The 19,437-nt window shown below is 39.6% G+C and overlaps 1 protein-coding gene and 1 long non-coding RNA gene across 2 annotated transcripts; both read right to left on the bottom strand.

Annotated features, from left to right (window-relative positions):
- Nucleotides 1-410: 410 nt before the first annotated feature.
- On the bottom strand, nt 411-3,264 carry LOC127511303 (uncharacterized). Its single transcript, XR_007929985.1, has 3 exons — nt 2,693-3,264; nt 1,663-1,899; nt 411-1,469 (listed from the first exon to the last, which is right to left on the bottom strand). It is a non-coding gene; the product is annotated as an uncharacterized LOC127511303 (long non-coding RNA).
- Nucleotides 3,265-7,305: 4,041 nt separating this feature from the next.
- LOC127511135 (tripartite motif-containing protein 16-like) lies at nt 7,306-14,827 on the bottom strand. Its single transcript, XM_051891747.1, has 6 exons — nt 14,177-14,827; nt 10,747-10,842; nt 10,427-10,660; nt 9,766-9,925; nt 9,565-9,612; nt 7,306-8,189 (listed from the first exon to the last, which is right to left on the bottom strand). Exons 1-6 carry the CDS (start codon nt 14,747-14,749, stop codon nt 7,666-7,668), a joined length of 1,635 nt encoding a protein of 544 aa, XP_051747707.1. The 5' UTR covers nt 14,750-14,827; the 3' UTR covers nt 7,306-7,665.
- Nucleotides 14,828-19,437: the final 4,610 nt, after the last annotated feature.

The raw sequence follows: 19,437 nt of genomic DNA, 5'->3' as shown, positions 1-19,437 counted from the left end.
TCAAAAAATAGGATATCAGGTGATGGTAAAATTGGATGGAAATGGCAATAGGGTGGTGGTGACCAAAGCAGCTGTCTGTCCAGTATCACTGTATCCACCTTATTTTTCCTGTAAGAGCGGGCACAGTCATTTTCCGACATCGGCTAATGAATCGGAAGTCTTGCACATTTACAGAAAACAGCTTACTTCTGCGTTGAAAAATAAGGTGGATAGATGTATCCTCAGGGGACAACTCCACCGAGAAGGAAGAGTTTGCCATTTATCTGAAGATCCTCCTTGGATGTAGTGAATCTGTATTCACATAGTGCCTCATGAAATTTGATCAGAAAAATATTGTAGATTTTTCTCCTCTCATTGTTTGAAACTTGAATGAGATACCAATTATGAAATTCTTTTTATTGGTGCTGCATTGTCTGTTATTGCATATAATATGTTCAGGATGTCCAGCCATTGCATTTACATTTACATTTAGTCATTTAGCAGATGCTTTTCTCCAAAGCGACTTACAAATGAGAATAGTAGAAGCAATCAAATCAACATGAGTACGACAGTATGTAAGTGCTGTGTCAAGTCACAGTTTAATCAGTAAAGTGCTCGTAGCAAGGATTTTTTTTTTTTTTTTTTTTTTAAATACACAAATAGATGGAAAAAGAGTAGAAATCAAAGAAAAGAAAGATAATAAAAATAAAAAGTAAGTGTTACTATTACTGGGTCAAGTGTTAACCCAGAAGTGTCTTTAGCAGTTTTTTGAAAATGGCTAAAGACTCCGCTGCTCGGATAGAGCGTGGTAGGTCATTCCACCAGCCAGGAACAGACCCGGAGAAGGTCCGTGAGAGTGATTTTGTGCCCCTTTGGGATGGCACCACAAGGCGCCGTTCACAAGTCTGAAGTAGTGAGTTTAGGTATAGTGGTGCAGAGCCAGTGGTTGTTCTGTAGGCAATCATCAGAGCCTTAAATTGGATGCAAGAAGCTATTGGCAGCCAATGCAAACTGATGAAGAGAGGTGTGACATGCGCTCTCTTCAGTTCGTTAAAGACCAGTCTTGCTGCAGCATTCTGGATCAGTTGTAGAGGCTTGACAGTGCATGCTGGAAGGCCTGCCAAGAGAGCATTACAATAGTCCAGTCTGGATAGTCCAGTCTTGGACAAGAATTTGTGTGGAATGCTCCGATAGGAAGGATCTAATCTTCCTAATGTTGTACAAGGCAAATCTGCAGGACTGGGCCGTTGTAGCGATGTGATCTGTGAAGCTTAAACAATCATCCATCACCACTCCAAGGTTCCTGGCTGTCCTGGAAGCAGTAATGGTTGACGACCCAAGTTGAATTGAAAGGTTATGATGAAGTGTTGGATTGGCACCGACCACAAGCAGTTCCGTTTTTGCAAGGTTGAGTTGAAGGTGGTGGTCCTTCATCCAGGCAGAAATGGCTGTCAGGCAGGCTGCGATGCGACCAGCAACCGTGGGATCATCTGGTTGGAATGAGAGGTTGTGTGTCATCAGCATAACAGTGATAGGAAAAACCATGTTCCTGAATGACAGATCCTAGTGATGACATGTAGATGGAGAAGAGAAGTGGTCCAAGCACGGAGCCCTGAGGTACCCCAGTAGCAAGATGATGTGACTTGGACACCTCACCTCTCCAAGATACCCTGAAGGACCTACCTGAGAGGTAAGACTTGAACTACTGGAGTGCAGTTCCTGAGATGACCTTCGACATGAGTGTTGACAGGAGGATCTGGTGGTAACTGTGTCAAAAGCAGCAGACAGATCCAGCAAGATGAGTACTGATGATTTTGAAGTTGCTCGTGCCAGTCGCAGGGCTTCAATGACTGAGAGCAAGGCAGTCTCAGTTGAGTGGCCACTCTTGAAGCCAGACTGGTGGTTGTCAAGGAGGTTGTTCTGTGTGAGATAAGTAGACAGTTGGTTGAACACAACTCTCATAACTCATTGCATGTTATTGTGATTCTTTTTCCTTTGAGGTGGGCAGTTACAGAAACATGGTGTATATTTCTGAAACAAAAATGCTCTTGTAGGGGAAGAAGGGAAGGCAAATGTATGGTACTGCATCTTAAATGAAATCTAATGGACAAAATGTTTGGGAGTTGCTAACAGAGAGGACCACAGTTTATATTTAAAGGAAAAAAACTTTAAAATGAAAATTTCCCCAAGTTTTACTCACCCTCAAGCCATCCTAGGTGACTTTCTTCTTTCTGACGAACACAATCGGATGCACTTTCTTCAGCTTCATACTCGTTGTTTCCCATTTACTGCCATTATAAAGTTCGGACGCGTCAGGATATTTATTAATATAACACTGATTGTGTTCATCTGCTGAGTAAATGGATGAGTAAAGTTTGAGGTAATTTTCATCTTAAAGTGAACTAATCCTTTAAGGTGGGGTCACATTAGTGAAAATCTACAGGAAAAAGGTCTATTACTGTCAATAGTGTTATAATTTATAACACGCTTTCAAACCAAGTGGATTTCTGTTGGTCAGCGCTGTGAATGTCTGTGATTTGAAATTCGAAATTTTTCGACCCTCACACAAAATTCCTGATCTTATTGATTCTTATGAAAGTGAATGTAAAATTTACAGAACAATGGTAAATGTAAAGTAGACTGAAATGTAAGTTAACAATTAAGAAAGTATGAATGAATGAAACTTGAATCTCGATTTTTCTAATTTTGTCACCTGTTGGAGTTTGGGTTCCTTGCCGCTGTCACCTCTGGCTTGCTTAGTTGGGGACACTTGATATTCAACAATGTTTTGATCTGCCTGCATTGACACCATTGTATGCGAACAGAACTGAGCTGGACGATGACATCACTGTTTTCTCTAGAGCTGTTGTATAGATAAATGAACTAAATTAATAACTAATGATTTTTACAACATAATGAATCAACACTGAACTTGCTTAAGCTTGACAATGACACCATTTTCTTCTAGAGCTGCTGTACAGCCAAAACAAAATTAACCGGGGGGGTTAATAAAGGCCTTCTGAAGCAAAGCGATGTGTTTGTGTAAAAAAAAATCCATATTTAACAAGTTATGAAGTTAAATATCTTGCTTCCGCACTAGCCGCCTTCCGTATTGAAGTTACGCAGAAATTGTAAAACTCTTGCAGTTCACAAAGCTTATGCTACGTCCTACGCCTACCCTATTCAACTTACGGAAAAAGTGTAACTGACATGACGCCAGTTTACACTTTCTTCATACGTTGAATACAGAAGACGGTCTGGCGGAAGCTGCATATTTTACTTCATAACTTGTTTAGATATGGATATTTTTTTACACAAATGCATCGCTTCACTTCAGAAGGCCTTTCTTAACCCCCCGAAGCCATGTGGAGCACGTGTTTATGATGGATGGATGGATGTGGATGGAGGCACTTTCTTCAGCTCATACTCATTGATCCCTATCACTGCCATTATAAGGCTCGGATGCATCGTGATATTTATTAATATTTCTGCAATTGTGGTCAACAGAAAGGAGAAAGTCATATACAAAATATTTAAAAGTGAACTAATCCTTTAAGATATTTGGCAACTGGGAAAATGCAACTATGCAACAGTGATGATTTGGGTCTGTCAGTGAGCACGAACAATTCCAGCACTTTAAGAACCTCTTATTGTGTTGCAGTTTATTTTGTTTCCACTTGACATTCCCACTTTGCAGGCTTAAAAAGCAGCATTTATGAATATAGCAGGCTCTTCTCTGGTGTTGTTGGAGTAATTGATGGAACCCACATTCGAATTAGTGCACCGTCAGAAGACAAGGACGCTTATGTAAATAGAAAGAGGTACCACAGCATAAACATTCAAGTTGTTTTCAGTGCAGATTATAGGATTTTAGACATTGTTGCAAAATGGCCTGGCGCAACCCGTCATGCCAGGATAGTGGCGGAGAGTTGCCTCAGGCATCTGTTTGAAAGATGTCATGTTCCAGCAAACTGCCACTTGGTAGGGGACAGTGGTTTTCCCTGTAAACCATGGCTCCTCACACCTTACCTCCATCCTGACCAGGGGTCACAGCTAAATTACAACAGGTAACAGTGACATCATACAAGTAATGTGTGTGGACTTCAAATTCAGAGAACAACAAATGAGTTGCAGTATCATAATGTATGTAGGCCACTCCCCATTTTCATTAACTCACAGAGCATAAGAAAACACGGGCCGTAGTTGAGTGAGGTATTGGTCAACTAAAGAGGCGCTTTCACATTTTGTATGGAGAGGTGCGACTGGCGCAAGGAAAGGTCTGCAGAGTGACAACAGCCTGTGCAGTGCTTGATAACATCTGTAAAGCCAGACAAATTGCAGATCCTCCCGAGACAATTAGGCTGATGAAGAGGATGATGAAGAATACCCTCCACAATGAAGGGATCTGTCCCAAAGTGGTATTCTTCACAGAGCCCAATTTACTAATTTGCATTTCAGGCAAGTTACAATGAATGCAATATAAAAATCATGAGTACAGTGAACAGACACACCTTAGCCAAAATTTTCGTTATAAAGATATTAAGACACACAAATGCCCATTACTAAGTTATTAATTTTAATTTTGAGTAGCTAAATTTTTAGTTTGTTGTGCTCCTCCTGTAAATAGAGTACTATTTTATGCTGCTTTAGAACATCCATCTCCATCTCAAGTTTTTCGTGCAATAGGGATAGCATTTGAGCAGCAGAAGGCAGGGAATGAGGCGCTTCATTCTGAGGGTTGCCCATCTGCCAAGTCAACGGTCCCCGTTCATCTGCTGGAAGGCTCTGTGTTGTCGAAAGGGTAAAACATTTAATCTCTTTTATTTAATTATTGTTTTTAGGACAATTTGGGCCAATATGTTTTTGTTCAGTTTATAGAATGCCAGGTAGAAATATGAGAAATGGCTTTGTCTATGTAAAATAAAAATGGGTCTTTATATTGTTACTTGGCTGTTGGTTTATTAAAAATAAAAATTTTGTAGTTCCATCAGCTGAATCATTAAGCCGTCTGTGCCCTCCTTCAAACCGGTGATGCTTGTTTCTGATGTTGAACACGGTTTGGGCTACTTGTGACAGCAGTTTAGCAGGTGGTCCACCCCCTAGAAAACAGTGCAGTAGACCACATTTGTACATATCATTGTTTGAGATAACTTTGCCAGCGGTTTTAAAAAAGTGATGGCACTCACCTGTGCTTGATGACTCCCTCTTGTGTGCTGCAATTTCCTCTCTGGCTTTTGATTGCAACACGTACCTGCATTTCTTGCAGTCTTAACTGGTGCACACAAGGGAGTATGAAGCGCTAATATTTTGCGCTATAAGCTCCCACGTCTGTTTCTTGCCCCGTGCTGTGACATCCGTCCCAAATTTTCCTTTAAGGATGGCCTTGTGTTTATCAACTAATCAGCTAACAGTAAACACTGTTCCTCTGTCCAGTTGGGCTTTCTTGTCCTTCTTGTATTTGACTCCATGTTTGCTCCATTAAAACCAACATTCAAACCACCACTTAAATAAACACTCCAGCAATCAGTGTAATTGGAAAGAGCAGAGCAATTTCTCATTCTTAGGCCTATCACATACATTAAAGGATTAGTTCACATTCAAATAAAATTTCCTGATAATTTACTCACCCCCATGTCATCCAAGATGTCCATGTCCTTCTTTCTTCAGTCGAAAAGAAATTAAGGTTTTTGATGAAAGCATTGAAGAATTATTCTCCTTATAGTGGACTTCAATGGCCTCCAAACAGTTGAAGGTCAAAATGACAGTTTCAGTGCAGCTTCAAAGGGCTTTAAACGATACCAGACGAGGAATAAGGGTCTTATCTAGCGAAACGATCGGTCATTTTCGAAAAAAAATAAATTAATTAATTTAAAAAAATGTAAATGTATATGCTTTATAAACACAAATGATCACCTTGCAAGTGTTCTACTTACGGAACAAACGCGGTGCCAGTTCCGTTTTTTGAATAGGGAAGGCGTAGGACATACAGCGTAAGCTTTTTGAAGAATACAAAAGTGCGGTCTGACCGAAGCACTTGCAAGGCGATCATTTTTATTTTATTAATTTCTTTTCGACTGAAGAAAGAAATTTTACGGAACAAACGCGGTGCCAGTTCCGTTTTTTGAATAGGGAAGGCGTAGGACATACAGCGTAAGCTTTTTGAAGAATACAAAAGTGCGGTCTGACCGAAGCACTTGCAAGGCGATCATTTTTATTTTATTAATTTCTTTTCGACTGAAGAAAGAAGGACATGGACATCTAGGACGACATGGGGGTGAGTAAATTATCAGGAAATTTTAATTTGAAAGTGAACTAATCCTTTAAGTAAGAAATTACCAGCATGGTAAACAATAAAAAAAAATGCCTCCTCACTAAGATTAAAGTTTTTGTCTTTTCCTTACTACGAGTTGCTCTCAGATTGGTCCTGAATCACTCTTAAGTTAAGATTCCTATTCAGAAAGGCGACGGACATACAGCGTAAGCTTTTTGAAAAATACAGAAGTGCGGTCTGACCGATTTAGACATTTTTAAGCTGAATTAGGAGCTTTCTGAGAGGATTCCTGGAAGCTTTAAGGAACACTCCACTTTTTTCTAGAGTTAAACAGTTGAGTTAACGTTTTCGAATCCATTCAGCTGATCTCCGGGTCTGGCAGTACCACTTTTAGCATAGCTTAGCATAGTTCATTGAATCTAATGAGACCAATAGCATCTCGCTCAAAAATGACTAAAGAGTTTCAATATTTTTCCTATTTAAAACTTGACTCTTCTGTAGTTACATCATGTACTAAGACCAATGGAAAATGAAAAGTTGTGATTTTCTAGGCCGATATACTCTCATTCTGGCGTAATAATCAAGGAACTTTGCTGCCGTACCATGGGTGCAGCAGGCGCAATGATATTGCGCAGCGTCTTTCACAAATGTCTCCATGGTTGCAAGGCACGCTCCCTTTGCAAGCAGGGGGTCACAGGCGCTGCGTAATATCATTGCGCCTGCTGCACCCATGGTACTCTTTGGTCATTTTTGAGCGAGATGCTAACGGTCTAATCAGATTCAATGAACTATGCTAAGCTATGCTAAAAGTGGTACCGCCAGACCTGGAGATCGGCTGAATGGATTCGAAAACGGTAAAACTCAACTGTTTAACTCTAGGGGAGTTGGAAAATGAGCCTATATTCAAAAAAAGTGGTGTGTTCCTTTCAGAATACAGGCCCACATCTCAAACTCAATCCTGTTCAGGAGGAGGTTTATTTAAAGTAAACTGGATTAGATTAGAATAATTGTGCTCATACTTTCAATGATCAAGAGTTTACAGTATGAGCAGATGATTTGGGTTTACATATTTCACATTTATTAGTAAATTTTGATAGTAACAATAAAAAAGATTTATGTGACACTACAATAAGAACTGAAAGACCATAAACACAAATCATTTGAGAAAAGCACAGATACACACCGTCACTCATCATGACTCACACACACACACACACACACACACTGATCTCACTGTCTATATGAGGATTCATTACACACATTTATTCTGACATGTTATTTCACTGACAGAAGTTCAGCTGTAGTATTAATGTAATGAAGAGAAAATAAGAGACTCTATAACATCTCACTGTTACTGATTCATCATGAGCTCAAAGCATTATGGGTAGAATCTCTCTACAGTCTATTCTGATTCATCAACACAGTTTCACTGATCCATAATAAAGCCTAAACCCAGGATAGAGCGGTTGAGTGAATGTGGTCTGGACTGTGTGGATGAGGCTCATTGTGTCTTTGTAGACACTGTAGAAGGACAGAGTTCCTGCACTGTGATCCACATACACTCCTATTCTACGACTGGTGGGCTTTATTGGCAGTTCGGTCACTATGTTATTGTGCCAGAATGAATAACTGGAGGAAGAGCAGATCAAACTCCAGGACTGATCATTAGATCCAAACAAACACTCATTACCCCCTCTCTTCCTGCTGATGCTCTTATATGACACTGATATATGCACATTATTCCCACTCCTCTCAATCTCCCAGTAACAGCGTCCACACACACTCTCTCTACACAACACCTGAAGATTATATCCATCAAATCTGTCTGGATGATCAAGATACAACTGGACTGTGTTAGTGTAAGTAATCACTCTGTTCCTCTCAGACAGACGGAGGTATTTATTCACTGTGTTCAGATCCAGATTGAGCTGATAGGAATCTGATGGAGATAAAACACATCACAATCAGGAATTATGAATCATCTGTGTGATATCCTGTGCAAATCATCATTATCATTATCTAGAAAGCCCCTTAATTGTCTTCCCTGAATATTAATGTTGATTTTCATTCTGTTTATTATAATTAGGTCTATTATTATATTTACACCATTCAAAGGTTTGGGGTCAGTATGATTCGATTTACAGTTTTTAAGCATTGTAGGTCTATTGTTGGTTATTTTCAGTGCTGTAGGTTCAAAAGGCTTGTTACAAAATTGTGTTCAAGATAAATCTATAGTGAAAGAGTTTTACCTCTAAAATCTGGATGAAAGTTTTTAATTGGCTTTCAGTGAAAAATAATCTTATTTTGGTTACACTTTACTTTAGTGACGTAATTACATTGTAATTACTCATAAGTACATAGTAATATTAATGAACTACATTTACTATAGAGCTAAGGGTTTGGTTTAGGGTTAGTTAGACATTTTAAAATATATTGAAATAGAAAATGGTTCTATAAAGTCATAGTGATATTCCACAATATTACTGTTTTTACTGTATTTTGGATCAAATAAATGCAGAAAAGACCTATTTAAAAAACATTAAAAAAAACTTACCGACCACAAACTTTTGATCAGGTTTATATTATATATTTGTATTTGTAATATATATTTTGGTGTATATTATTAGTATTATTATTCACCTATATATCATTTAAAAAAGCATGTAATTGAATGTTAACAGATTTAACTGTATAGTTTAAATATCATTATATTTTATAATATCATTATATTTTGAATATTTTATTAGTGAGTTTCAATCCTTCCCCTCCAGCAACCTGTTATTCACATTAAACAATCACCACAATGAGCAAATGACAATGATCAAATCAGTTTCTGATTTCATAATGAAGTCCTACTCTACATTTTTTTCACATTTGAGAAGTTGTTTCATGTTATGTGTCGATCTCAATTTCCATTTCATGACAACTTTCCTTTCATGAGGAAGGCAATAGACCACATCCTGAATCTAGTGCATCACACCCTGATAACAGGATAAAAGCATTTGGAATGTTCACGTTGAGTTGAATGTTGTTATAATGTTGCAGACCATTTTCTTTTGCAAGTAATTATAGGTTTCATCTTGTAAACCTTTGGCATATATGTGCCTTAAACAAACACTTCTCAAGAACTCCTCAACACCCACTTTTGAAGATGTTTCTTCCAGCACCCACCAATATTCTCTGAACGCCCCGTTGAGAAATGCTAATTTACGTGATCAACTATAAAACTCTTCTGTCATGTTTTCGTTCTTCTTCTACAGGAGGAACATGAACACACTCAGTGAGTTTTTCTGCTTGTTTTCTTAGTGACTTACATTGTAGGAAGTCATTCCTGGTTCTGGGAACAATGTTGGTGAAAGTGGCTGTGGAAATCAACAGACATGAAGAGTGTGAATATCATGTCAAGAGAAAATGATCCCTGCATCCGTTCCTAAGACATTTCTAATATGATATTCTACATGATATGAGATGATGGAGGATCATTTCTGAGAGCAGATGAATCTCCAGGACTTTACCTCTGTCAGAGATCTTCTTCAGCTCCTCATTGCAGAAATCCTCCAGTTTTTCTCTCAGCTGAAGGACAGATTCTTTCACACCATCAAAAGAGGAGAGAGAACTGAAGGGATTGTCATTTACATCTGTAGATTCAGGAGGAGCTGTGAGAGACTGGAAACTCTACAGAAAACAGAAATCAAAGCTCATCACCTCAACACTTCAGACAATAACCTGAAATTCACAAGGACTCTTAGGACACAATCCCAAGGTCAGGTTTTGTGGTTTAAATACACTGAAGCATCACTAATATACAGCCTCACTTCCTGTTTGAGGACTTCACTGTTAATTTCATTAATGTGTTACTGAAAATTATTATAAAAGATGGGGTACCATCAAGTTAATGGATTTCAATATTATTGAAGTTTTGATATGCTGATATCTGGAAGCTCAATATATCCTTCAGAAAAATGTTTCCTAAGAGATTTCCAGAGCTGAACTGCATTTGTAAGTGCGTCTCTTTCAAAAGAAGAAGATCAGATGAGAGTCTGACTGATGATTATATAATAACCGAACACACAGATCAATACTTCAGTCAACGGCTCATTCTGCTCTCATGAAATGTTTCTCTGTGAGTCTCTTGCTCAAGTCCACTATGATCCTGTTCTTCTAGATCTCTGTTACCTGCAGGAAATGGATGTGATCCTGTGTGTGTGAAAGCTGCTCCAGCTCAGCGTCTCTCCTCCTCAGATCATTGATCTCCTGCTCCAGTCGCTCCAGTCGTCCTTCAGCTCGACTCACTGCAGTCTTTTCCTGATCTCTGATCCGCTGTGTGGCCTCAGAGCGGCTTCTCTCAATGGAGCGGATGAGCTCAGTGAAGATCCTCTCACTGTCCTCCACTGCTGTCTGTGCAGAGCGCTGTTAGGACACACATCACAATCACACAGTGGCTTCAGTGAGTCCTGACTGAGACTTCTCAAACTTCTCTTCTTCTCCAGACTCACCTTATGAGACTCCACAGCCTCTCTCAGCTGCTGAAGATCTTTCTCTCTCTGCTGGATCCTCTGCTGGAACAACCTCTGTGTCTCCTTCAGCTGGTGCTAAAGGACAAACCAATAACAGGAGGAACATCACATAAATCATCAAGTAAACAGATATGAATCCAGTATCAGTGAAATGCTTGTATCACTGATTAAAGATCTTGTACGGTAAGGTTATAGGTTCATTCATAAGTGTCAGCATTATTTCATCAGTGTCTAGATTTATAGGGGTAGTTCAGCCAGAAATGTAAATTCTTTCATTGTTTACTCATCCTCATGTCTTTACTAACTTGTATGCAGAGCCGATCGGCCCTATACGCACACTACAAACGCTGCGTAGGGCCCCGCAAATTATGCAAGGCCCTGCCTCCCCCTCCCTCATGTCAAAGTGTGTGTCAGTGTTTACAACGGATGAGAAAATGAAGCGGAATGATCCTTCAGGTCAAGAAAAGAGGGAAAAAAACACCATGAGAGTAAATTAAGGGAACAGCAATCAGGTAAACTTGTGTTCTCTCCTCTCAAAGTTTGATGTCAGCAAAAGCAATGAAGTTAAGTTTATGTGCATCTTTCTGTCTTGCTAACCTAGCTGGGCAGTGCATCTCTTAAGGTAGTAAAACAGCAAGCACTTTTAATCGTTTTCATACACAGTTACGATTATGGGGTCAGATTATGCATTAATAAAGACTCGTTTTCATGTCTCCTTGCACAATATTATGTTATGACTTCAAAACGCTTATTTACCAGAGTGCACGATTTGTAAACGAATATATTTTGGACTTTGCATTGCTTAACCAGCTCCATATGTTTCGCTTTTTTGACATAATAAGTTTGCTCAGTAGCTCAGCTGATACGGAGTTGTACTTAAGACGAAGAAGCCTTGGGTATGAATCCCGTGAAAGGCGAGTCACGGTAAAAGAACTCAAAGAGAGATCTAAACGAGCTAAAATGGCACGATTACGGACCCTTTTTAATGTCACATTTGCTTTTGTTAGTACTATCGGGTAGTGTTGGTGGTACGTTATTTTAAAATGCAAAGGAGTGCAAATTTCAAATCAGAGCTGCGGTGATTCGTATAAAAACCAACGTCATAAAAACGTGCCATATTCATGTTTATCTGTTCCGGCAAAAAAAGAACACGCTTTTAGCACCACTCAGTGGACATTTCACATTGAAACTGCAGTGATATGTACGTATTGGTACATATTTTGCGACTTCCCACAGGTACGTTTTTCTAATGAGACTGGGTTGCTATTTTTGATATCAGGAATTACATTTTCACTAGTACAAATGTGAATTCTTGATATCAACAAGGACTTAACATCATGATATCAGAAATTCATTTTTTACTAGTAAAAACCATAATTCTTGATATCTGCAATTGCAGGGGGAGTTGTGGCCTAATGGTTGGAGAGTCTGACTTGTAACACCATACTTGTGTGACACCATTCTTGGCCACACATCACGGCACTTTCACTAGTTAATTATTGCAAGAGCCAAGCTATTGTATTTATATTTGAAAATGTATAAATGGAAATTTGAGGGAGCCAGTTTGAATGGGCCTGATGCGTTCTTCAAAAGAGGCAGTTAGGTTTTTTGTGCATGTGCAAAGTCTCTTCACCTTTTTTTCAGCTGGCACACAAAGATGGAGTGTCTTGAAGAAACACGTGAACATAAACGTGAAGTCATGGAGTGACACAAGATGGGAGAGTAGGCTCCAAAGTGTTCATGCAATCAGGTATCAGGCTTCTGAGGTTCGGGAGGCATTACTGGAAGTCAGACAGACGATCAGTGATCCTATGGCCAAAGTGGAGGCACAAGCACTTGCAGAGGAAGTTGGGTCCTACCGCTTCTTGATTTGCTGTGTCATATGGTGTGAGATACTAACAGTTACAAACAAGGTGAACAAGCTCCTCCAGTCTGCCTCAATGCAGTTGGATATTGCAATGAATTAATCTCAAATGCAAAGGCCTCCCTCACTACATACCGGGAAACTGGATTCTCTGAGGCTCAGACAACAGCCAAAAGCATTTGTGAAGAAATGAATGTAGAGCCTGTTCTGAAAGAGAAGAGACTGAGAAACAGCAAGAGGCATTTCAGCTATGAAGCTCCTGATGAACCAGTGACTGATGCACTGAAAAACCTTGAAGTCAGCTTCTTCAACACTGTTGTCGACTCTGCTGTGACATCCATGGATGAGAGATTTGAAACACTCAACCAGGTAAAAACAAAATATGGAGTTCTGCTGAACTTCAGCTCTGCCTCTCAGATGTCCAGTGAATATTTAAAGGCTCAATGCATGGAAGTTCAAAACACTGACTGTGACATCAATGGAATGGATCTGGCACATGAGATTCAGAATTTATCTGATCTGCCATCAGATAAGACGACTGCCTTTGAGCTGCTTTCCTTTCTCTGTGAGAAAAACCTGGAGGAACTCTATCCTAACCTTTGAATAGCCCTAAGAATTGCAGTCACCATACCAGTAACAGTAGCATCATCAGAGAGGAGCTTTTCAAAATTAAAGTTTATCAAAAGCTACCTGAGGTCTTCCATGTCACAGGAACGTTTGAGTGGACTAGCCATCGTGAGCATAAATCATGACGTGGGGAAACACCTGTCCTATGATGATGATTTTGCCTCAAGAAAGTGCAGAAAAGGAATATTTTGATTGTAAGATTTTAATTCAAACATTCAAATGTTTACACACTTAGTAACATGTAAGATTGTATGGCAGAATTGCATGTGACATACGTTCTCAGTTTCTTCCAGACATCGAAAACAGACTGGTGCCCATGCTGATGCTGAAAATGTCTAGGCTGTACAGGGAACCAAAGTTAATCCCAAAAGCCAAAGCTCAGTGTTTTATTATAATTTTTTTATTTTATTTTTTATGTTAATGTTAATATTCCTTTAATAATATTCAATTGTTAATTTAAGAATCTATAGAAAATATTCTAATCAATGAATATTGTTTGTTTATACCTCAGTCTGTTCTGTATTGTTCTACTTATACTTTGACTGACAAATGGAGCAAACTGTTTTGTTTAAAAGAGGGAGGTTTATAGTGGGAGCACTGGGGTGTCAGGTGTGACTGTGTGGCAATGGCAAATGGTTTACATGGCTCACTGGTCAGCTAGGAGGGCCCCTTAGCATAATTTTGCTTAGGGCCCAGGGAGGTCAGGATCGACTCTGCTTGTATGATTTTCTCTTGCAGAACACAAAAGATATTCTGAATAATGCCTGTTTCTAGAACTCAAATTGAATATGGCGACACGTCAATAACATCAAACCTCACTAGCTCATGCATGTCACATGACTAAATGTATTCTAGTAGACCCCATAAACAAAATGATGAATCTGTAAATGAGCATAATGGGACTCTTTAAGTTCATACCTGTTTCTCTGTCCTCTGTGCTGCAGCTGATACACTGTCGTGGTTTTTATGTTCATCCATCGTACACAGCAAACATATACACTTCTGATCAGTGCGGCAGAAAACCTCAAGGATCTTGTCGTGTTTCGGGCAGATCATCTCCTGCAGTCGTCCAGTGGCTTCAGTCAGATTGTGTCTCTTTCCTTTAAACAAACTCTCATGTTGTTCAAGGTGATTCTGACAGTAAGAGTTCAGACACACCAGACAGGACTTGACGGCTTTGTGTTTTCTTCCAGTACAGACGTCACACTGCACATCTCCAGCTCCAGCGTAACAGTCAGCAGGAAGTTTAGTCTTCTTCAGTTTCTCCACCAGTTCAGCCAGAATGGTGTTTTTAGCTAAAGCAGGTCTTGGACTGAAGGTCTGTCTGCACTGAGGACAGCTGTAGACTCTCATCTGATCCTCCTGATCCCAGCAGCCTGTAATACAGATCTTACAGTAACTGTGTCCACAGTGGATGGTCACTGGATCCTTCAGGAGATCCAGACACACTGAACACATGAACTCATCCTGAGAAAATCTGGCTTCTGCCATTTTACTGCATGAATACAGAGACACAAACACACAACAGCTCAACTACACTTCAGTTTCAGTTTCTCTGAACTCATGTGATTCCTGTTTCCTGGTTTTGTGTTTAAGTGACGTGTGTAAAACAGGCGTGCCTGAAAAGCAGCTTCCTCATTCCTGGTCCTGAAGAGCCTCATTGCTGCTAAGTTTTTCATTTTCATGTGTGTTCCCACACACACTGTGTTTAATCAGTTAATCAGTTTTGTTCTTGTTCCAGAAGCTGTTTCACTTAGATATACGTCACAATAGCGAACAAATTACTATCATAACTTATATGCCATGCTTACATTAATACCTCATGAATGTTTCACTTTGAGGATTATGAAATATGTAGTCACATAATGCCATTAAGTGGAGCACAACTTGTAATGGTGGTGGGCCCCAAAAAACAATCTAAATCAATAATTAAATAACTTGTTTTAAAGGGGACCTATTATGCAAAATTCACTTTTGCATGGTGTTTGGATCTAAATGTGTGTTGGCAGTGAGTGTACACAACCACCCTATAATGATAAATATCCAACCTTTTTTTTAATCCCCATAAATCATAAGCAGTGTCTCTGAACAAGCCGTTTGCAGGTTCCTGGCAGTGTGATGTCACATTAGCCACAGGCTCCGCCCATGAATGTTGACAGACACTGCCGTTTTAACACAGAACCGCTCTGAGCGAGTTCACAGCGAGTTGTACAGAGTCCACCATTTCTGCACTGACGAGAACATCTCCCAAGCGTTTTAGGTGTTCTGTAGCTGGATGGATTAATCCACATAGCTCTCTCCATTTACTCCTGAAATCTTAGCCACTGAAGACAAGGTGGATTAATTTTGTTTTTGAAGAAAATGCTCCCTCAACTCTACCGAAATTCGTTTATGTCTGCGCTAATCATTTCACACCAGACTTTGTGAACAAATGGTAATACAAAGGGACAATACAAAATAGAGGTTGAGCTAAAAATTTGTTACTCAAAGATAGATCAGTACAAACTGTTAGTGATCCAGCTTACAGTCTCCAGATCATCGGAGTTGATTTACAGATATAAAGTTTACCAGTTTATTAAAGCACCACCTGAGAAGGCATAAGGTCTTTATATATTTGTTTACTGTTAGTTGTAACAAGTGTTTCTGTGTTACAGCTTGTTAGGCACAATTAACAATCACGCTGCCCTTTTAATTATACATGCATGTGTCTGTCATTAAAACTGAACCTACATTATAAAACTCAGGATGCAGAAATGCTTCATTTGATTCAGATGTTTGAAAAGTTAAATTTCTCTCATCAGTAGCTCCTCAACGAGGCTGTCAGAGACTCACAGAATCTGCAGAAGAGAACAGTCAATCATCTGACTTGTAACACCAGTTTAACACAGTCAACACCATCTATTACAGGATACAGAGTAAGAAATAGGATAAGCTTTATTGATATCACTGTCTATATACAGAACAATGTAGGAAATAAAAAAAGCAGCAAACCTGAACAAAGCCGTCAAGTGGCATGATACTTCTCTAGACAACTCAACAATAACACACATACACAATATTTGATATTACACACAGTTCTGGACCTTTAATAAAGAACAAATCCAGAGATGCAGTCGGGAGATGGGAGAAAGTTGTAGAAAGTCAACCATCACTGCAGCCCTCCACCAGTCGGGGCTTTATGGCAGAGTGGCCCGACGGAAGCCTCTCCTCAGTGCAAGACACATGAAAGCCCGCATGGAGTTTGCTAAGATGGTGAGAAATAAGATTCTCTGGTCTGATGAGACCAAGATAGAACTTTTTGGCCTTAATTCTAAGCAGTATGTGTGGAGAAAACCATGCACTGCTCATCACCTGTCCAATACAGTCCCAACAGTGAAGCATGGTGGTGGCAGCATCATGCTGTGGGGGTGTTTTTCAGCTGCAGGGACAGGACGACTGGTTGCAATCGAGGGAAAGATGAATGCGGCCAAGTACAGGGATATCCTGGATGAAAACCTTCTCCAGAGTGCTCAGGACCTCAGACTGGGCCGAAGGTTTACCTTCCAACAAGACAATGACCAAAAATGTCAACAATTCTGTGTTTTTCTGTCAATATGGGGTGCTGTGTGTACATTAATAAGAAAAAAAAATGAACTTAGCAAATGGCTGCAATATAACAAAGAGTGAAATATTTAAGGGGGTCTGAATACTTTCCGTACCCACTGTATATTACTAGTTACTGTCATTTGAAAGTAATTAGTTACATTACATTATTACTGTCTCTGAATTGTAGTGCGTAACACTACTTTTGCATTACTTTTGAGTTACTTTCACCAAAATAACCACTGAAGTATGATGGTGTAATGAAGGGTCGGCAGAGTGTGGATCCATTTGCAGCGTTTATTAGTACAATCACCAAGGTAGACGGGCAAAGGCAAAGACATAAACAGGGACAGGCAATGGTCAGGGCAGGCGGCAGACAAACGGTGTCAAGTCACAGGCAGAGATCAGGGCAGGCGGCAAGCAAACACAGTCCAGTACACAGGCAGGGATCAGGGCAGGCAGCAAAGAATTACGGAGAATAAACAATCCAACGGTAACGGAGAAACAGTCCACAAGAAAACGCTCAGTAAAGATCACCAGGGCAAATCAAGACTTCGCGGTGTGTATGTGTGAGTGTGTGGCTTAAATAGTGTGAGTGTGATGAGGTGCAGGTGTGTGCGCAATCAGTCCCAGGAATGAGGGCCTATGGGAAACGTAGTCCGAATGGGAAACAGTCAGTATTCAGGTGATGGCTCCCTCCGGTGGTGCGGAGGAGGAGGCGAGGGAGCCACATTCGTGACAGATGGCATAAAATGCTAAAATGTAGTTTATTGCTGCTCATTATACATCCAGTGGAGGACGATGTGGTGTAGCATAATGACTGTGTAGGCCAGTGATTGTCCAGGGGGGCTTGGAGATAACTTTTATAATTTTTGAGATAGGTTAAATTAAATATTAACAAACACCACCTCTCTGCGTATTCTGTGATTGTTTTGAAGCAGCCAGACTGAACGGCAACTCAAAACACCCAACCGCATCAGTAACATAGGATACGCAAACTATATCTCTGTTTAATAAAGAAAACTACATTTCTTGTCTATTACCACCCACTGCAACTTATACCAATGACGGAAATAAGCGCAGTTATAATAGCAAAATATGTGGGAGAGAGTTGCTATAGTGTGACAATATTGTATTGCAATAGGGAGCACATTAATGTTAATACTAAATCAAAACTAGTTAGCACATCATTTGTAATTGAAAGGGTTTAATGACAATATCTGTTTATGGTTACACTTACAATAATTACAAAATAGATGTATGAGGTGATAAAATTATATACCATTAATCGTACTCAGCATGTATGAAAAAAGTTACCTGAGAGATAGAGAGAATGAAAGAGAGGGAGAGAGAGAGAGGGCCAGAGAATGCCCAAGAAAAGCCAAGAATCAAAGAGCCAGAGCAATAGTTACAATCTTCTTTTATCCCTTCCTTGACCACGTGACTGAAAACCAAATGTGAGACATTCAAACTGACCAATCAAAAGATTAAAACTTCCCCTACTGTACTAAAGGTGTGACAATTTGTAGACCCTCAATGTACACACATCTTGGCCTACAGGGCTTGATCACTCAACTCAACACATTTGTGTCTTCCAAATGGCCCTTGTAGCAAGAGAGAGGGGGTTGAAACAGTAAAGCAAATGTCTTTGTTCACTTTAAAATATCTTTAGATATTTTCAATCTTACATTATTGATGCGCAAACAAACCGTGTATGTGCGTTCACGGCTCACTGATATATATGCATCTGTTGCTTTGTCTTGCCCGCGCTCTCTTCCAGCGCATTCTTTCTCTTCTCCAACCCTCTCGGTTATCTTAGTGTTAGCGTGGCACCGGTCCAGGTTTTTTTTCAAGTGCTATTTCTAGAATGTTCTAGAATATTCTTGAGTGCATTCAAAAAATACTTAAATACAAGTACATTTGTAGTACATTCTTTATTTTGGTGCTAAATAAAAGTGTCAAATACACTATTTATACAGTAATTCAAGGTATATTTGTGCTTGAGTAGTATTTCACTGCACTTGGGAAAGTATACTAAATACCACAACTACTTAAATAGATTTTTAGTGCATTGAAATAAAGTATACTTTCTCCAGTTATAACAGTAATTAACTAACCCTAAACCAAACCCTAACTGTAACTCTGTTAATTGTTTGTTAATTAAAGGGACTCTATGTAGGAATGACAAATAGGTACTGCAGTCCAAATTCAAAATATTGTTTGCCTCGCCCCTTCGTTCAAAAATGCAGGTGGCCAGCTTGAGGACACGCAACAAGAGGGAGCGTAATTGACAATGAAAGCTGAGGAGACTTACACACTTTAAGCTGATGAGTTGATTTATCTGTGTTTTAATATGCTGTCGTTCATAGAGATTTTTAGATGGATGCAGAGGCTTTTTAGGTCGGGTAGAATCTGCGATTCTCTGACCCAGCTTGTTTGCTGGTTTCCATGGATGCAATATGTGGTGTTTTCCACCAACTGACAACCTGTGATGTGGAAATTCTATTGGATAAACTGGCAACATGCGGTTTCTGACAGACCAAAGCAAAGACAGACATTCCGACACGGAACACACATTTCAAAGTAGAATATCTGGC

Source organism: Ctenopharyngodon idella, chromosome 4, assembly GCF_019924925.1.
Source record: "Ctenopharyngodon idella isolate HZGC_01 chromosome 4, HZGC01, whole genome shotgun sequence".
Lineage (NCBI taxonomy): Eukaryota > Metazoa > Chordata > Actinopteri > Cypriniformes > Xenocyprididae > Ctenopharyngodon > Ctenopharyngodon idella.
This window is presented reverse-complemented; position numbering and strand designations above follow the sequence as displayed.

What these genes read in the sequence shown, in the direction of transcription:
- LOC127511135 (XM_051891747.1), bottom strand. Translation starts at nt 14,749, where the DNA reads ATGGCAGAAGCCAGATTTTCTCAGGATGAGTTCATGTGTTCAGTGTGT. An exon ending in CACAGAGGACAGAGAAACAG is followed by an intron (nt 10,843 to 14,176) that starts GTATGAACTTAA and finishes TTTGTCCTTTAG; the next exon opens with CACCAGCTGAAGGAGACACA. An exon ending in GAAGAAGATCTCTGACAGAG is followed by an intron (nt 9,613 to 9,765) that starts GTAAAGTCCTGG and finishes TGATTTCCACAG; the next exon opens with CCACTTTCACCAACATTGTT.